The sequence below is a fragment of the Solanum stenotomum genome, chromosome 2 (genome assembly GCF_019186545.1).
Source record: "Solanum stenotomum isolate F172 chromosome 2, ASM1918654v1, whole genome shotgun sequence".
NCBI classification, from domain to species: domain Eukaryota; kingdom Viridiplantae; phylum Streptophyta; class Magnoliopsida; order Solanales; family Solanaceae; genus Solanum; species Solanum stenotomum.
The window spans coordinates 16,386,224-16,388,835 of NC_064283.1; the positions used below are offsets into that span (position 1 = coordinate 16,386,224).

Consider the following 2,612-nt stretch of genomic DNA (forward strand, 5'->3'; position numbering starts at 1 on the left):
AAAAATATGAAATTGTAAGCTATAGACACTACAAAGTTATAATTTGTTTCTTGCAATAATTATAACTACAATATCAACAACATATACCATGTAATCCAGTAATTACAACTACTATATAGAGTAATATGTAGATAACTTTACATATATATATATATCTTGTAAAGACAAAGAGAATGTGATGCAATATTCGAAACAAATAAAATTAGATAATACTAAAATCGAATAATAAAATAGTAAGAAATTATTTAAAACATTTTTGCAATAGAAATGATAGCACCAGTCACAATGATATAATATTGCCAGAAAAAAGAAAATCACAATCTCAATCACCATTGGAGATAAAATTTCTGATATCTTGAAGAAAATCGTGATTGGAAGGCCTTTTTTCTTTCCTCTCATATTTCTTCCCTAATTCCATACTAAACTCCTCAATCCCTACTTCTCCACACCTCTTCCACATCCCTTCCCCAAAGCTCCTATGTGCGAAATACGCCTCCGCCATCACCATCTCACCGCCGTCACCAACGACGGTCACTGGCAGCCTCTCGTAGTGACCTATCTCGATCCCTTCCAAATCATCCAGTGGTCCTAGCCCACTGTTATTCACCTTGTAGAGCTCGCCCCGAATCCGGTGACCAGATCCGGTGATGTTAATCAGGTACGGGATTCCGTAGGGCCCGCAACAGAGTGGGAAGGTCTCTACCGTTGTGTACTCGCCGATGAAGACGACGTTGCCGCCGCTGATTAGATTTTCCATCAGGCGATGGTTGGGGAATCCGCGCTTTAGGGTTCCGTATGTGAAAATGAGGTGCGAATCGGATTTGGAGGCCGCTTCTACGATCGCCATTGTTGCTGTAACTGATTTTTCAGAAAAGTGAGAAGAGGGATAGAGTTTAACAACTTCGCACAGATGTAAAAGATAAGATAAATTCACAAGGAAAAGGTGCTGGCTGTCACGTATAAACCTGTGGTATTGGATCCATGATCAGCGATGCCAATGATTTTAATTTGTTTATATTCACATAAAATTTGAGAAAATATTTCAAAATATTTTTAATTTTGTGGTGTTTCGTGAGAAGTTAATACTAAAGTTGTCAAGAAAGGATAGTTACATTCTTTTTTAAATGAATAAAAAAAGGGAGAAGGGTAAAATAAAGCTCAAAAAAAGAAAAATTATGCGATTAAGCAAACTTATATTACTTAATGGAATTTTTTTTTGACCAAAATAGTATTTTACATATGTTATTTTACCTTTTTAAATATTTTTACTTTTTTAACTTTAACTAGTATACGTACTCGCGCATTGCGCGGAAAAATTCAATTTATGATTATTTTTATTTCATAAAATATCAAATAGTTCAAATATTTTTACATATTTGTCCTTTATTACTTTTATGATGTATTAATAAATTAACTTTTTCTCCATGTTAGCAATTTATCAATTCTTACTTTCCACATGAAATAATAAATATCATAAGATTAATGACATGCTGATTCATTTTAAATATGTTTTTTTCGAATTCAAAAAGTTAAAATATTTTTTAAAGTCTTAAATTTGTGTGAAATTATAATTAAAAAATAATTTAAAATACAGTAGATATAAATAATTTAATAACAATACAAACATGTACACAAAATTCAATACATAAAATTAATTTATATAAATTTCTTTATTAATCATTAAATTAGTTAAGTATAAATAGTGAATTATTTACTTGTTATATAATCTTTAAATTATCAATTCAGATATGTAATTTTTCATAGAAGAAAATAATAGTTTATATCTTTAACAATGATTAAATGTCGAGGAAACTTACCAATTTTTTAGTATTCTAATATAGTTAATAATGGGTAAATTATGTTTATGACTATTATAAGGTTTTTCATTATTTTTAGTACTTATACTTATTGTTTTAATACTATGTTTAATCTCTAGTTATTATTAGTTTTGGTTAATCATAGAAAAATAATACTTATACTATAATTCTTCTAATGTTCTATCAAAAATAATGACAAAAATAATTTATGATCCTTTTACTCAAAAAGAATTTTTTAAAATTTGAATAGATCTTATTCTTTTAATTTATTTTTTTTATATTATTATCATTATTATTGTTATTATTTGATATTATTGTTGCTATATTACCACATGAATTTTAAATAACACGCTATATGATGTAATCGTTTTTAATTTCATAATACCAATAAATATAGTCTTTTTAATGTTTAAAGTTAAGTTTGGTTGATTTTTATTTTTAAAAATAATTAAGTCTCTTAATAACAAACCCGTTTGATATTTTTATTTATGAAATCGAAAAGGAAACAAATAAAATGTAGTATCCATTAAATAATTTGTTTGATTATAATTCAAAAAATATTTTTAATTCAAATTGAAACAATATTCATTTTATAATTGTAATTATTGAAATTACACATGATGTTTCATTTCTACTGCACTTTCTTTCCAAAAAATTAATAGATCTTTAATTAGTTACACTGAGAAATTAAAGAAAGTCGTTGCGGAATTTTAGGGGTGGTTTAGGGTAGTTGATAATTTTTTGAGTCTTTATCTTCTTTTGATAATTCTGACTCATTCTTATTTTATATTTCTT

At 27.1% G+C, this 2,612-nt stretch overlaps 1 protein-coding gene across 1 annotated transcript; it reads right to left on the minus strand.

Annotated features, from left to right (window-relative positions):
• Nucleotides 1-231: 231 nt before the first annotated feature.
• Nucleotides 232-964, minus strand: LOC125855422 (putative gamma-glutamylcyclotransferase At3g02910). Its single transcript, XM_049535145.1, has one exon. It carries the CDS (start codon nt 845-847, stop codon nt 323-325), a length of 525 nt encoding a protein of 174 aa, XP_049391102.1. The 5' UTR covers nt 848-964; the 3' UTR covers nt 232-322.
• Nucleotides 965-2,612: the final 1,648 nt, after the last annotated feature.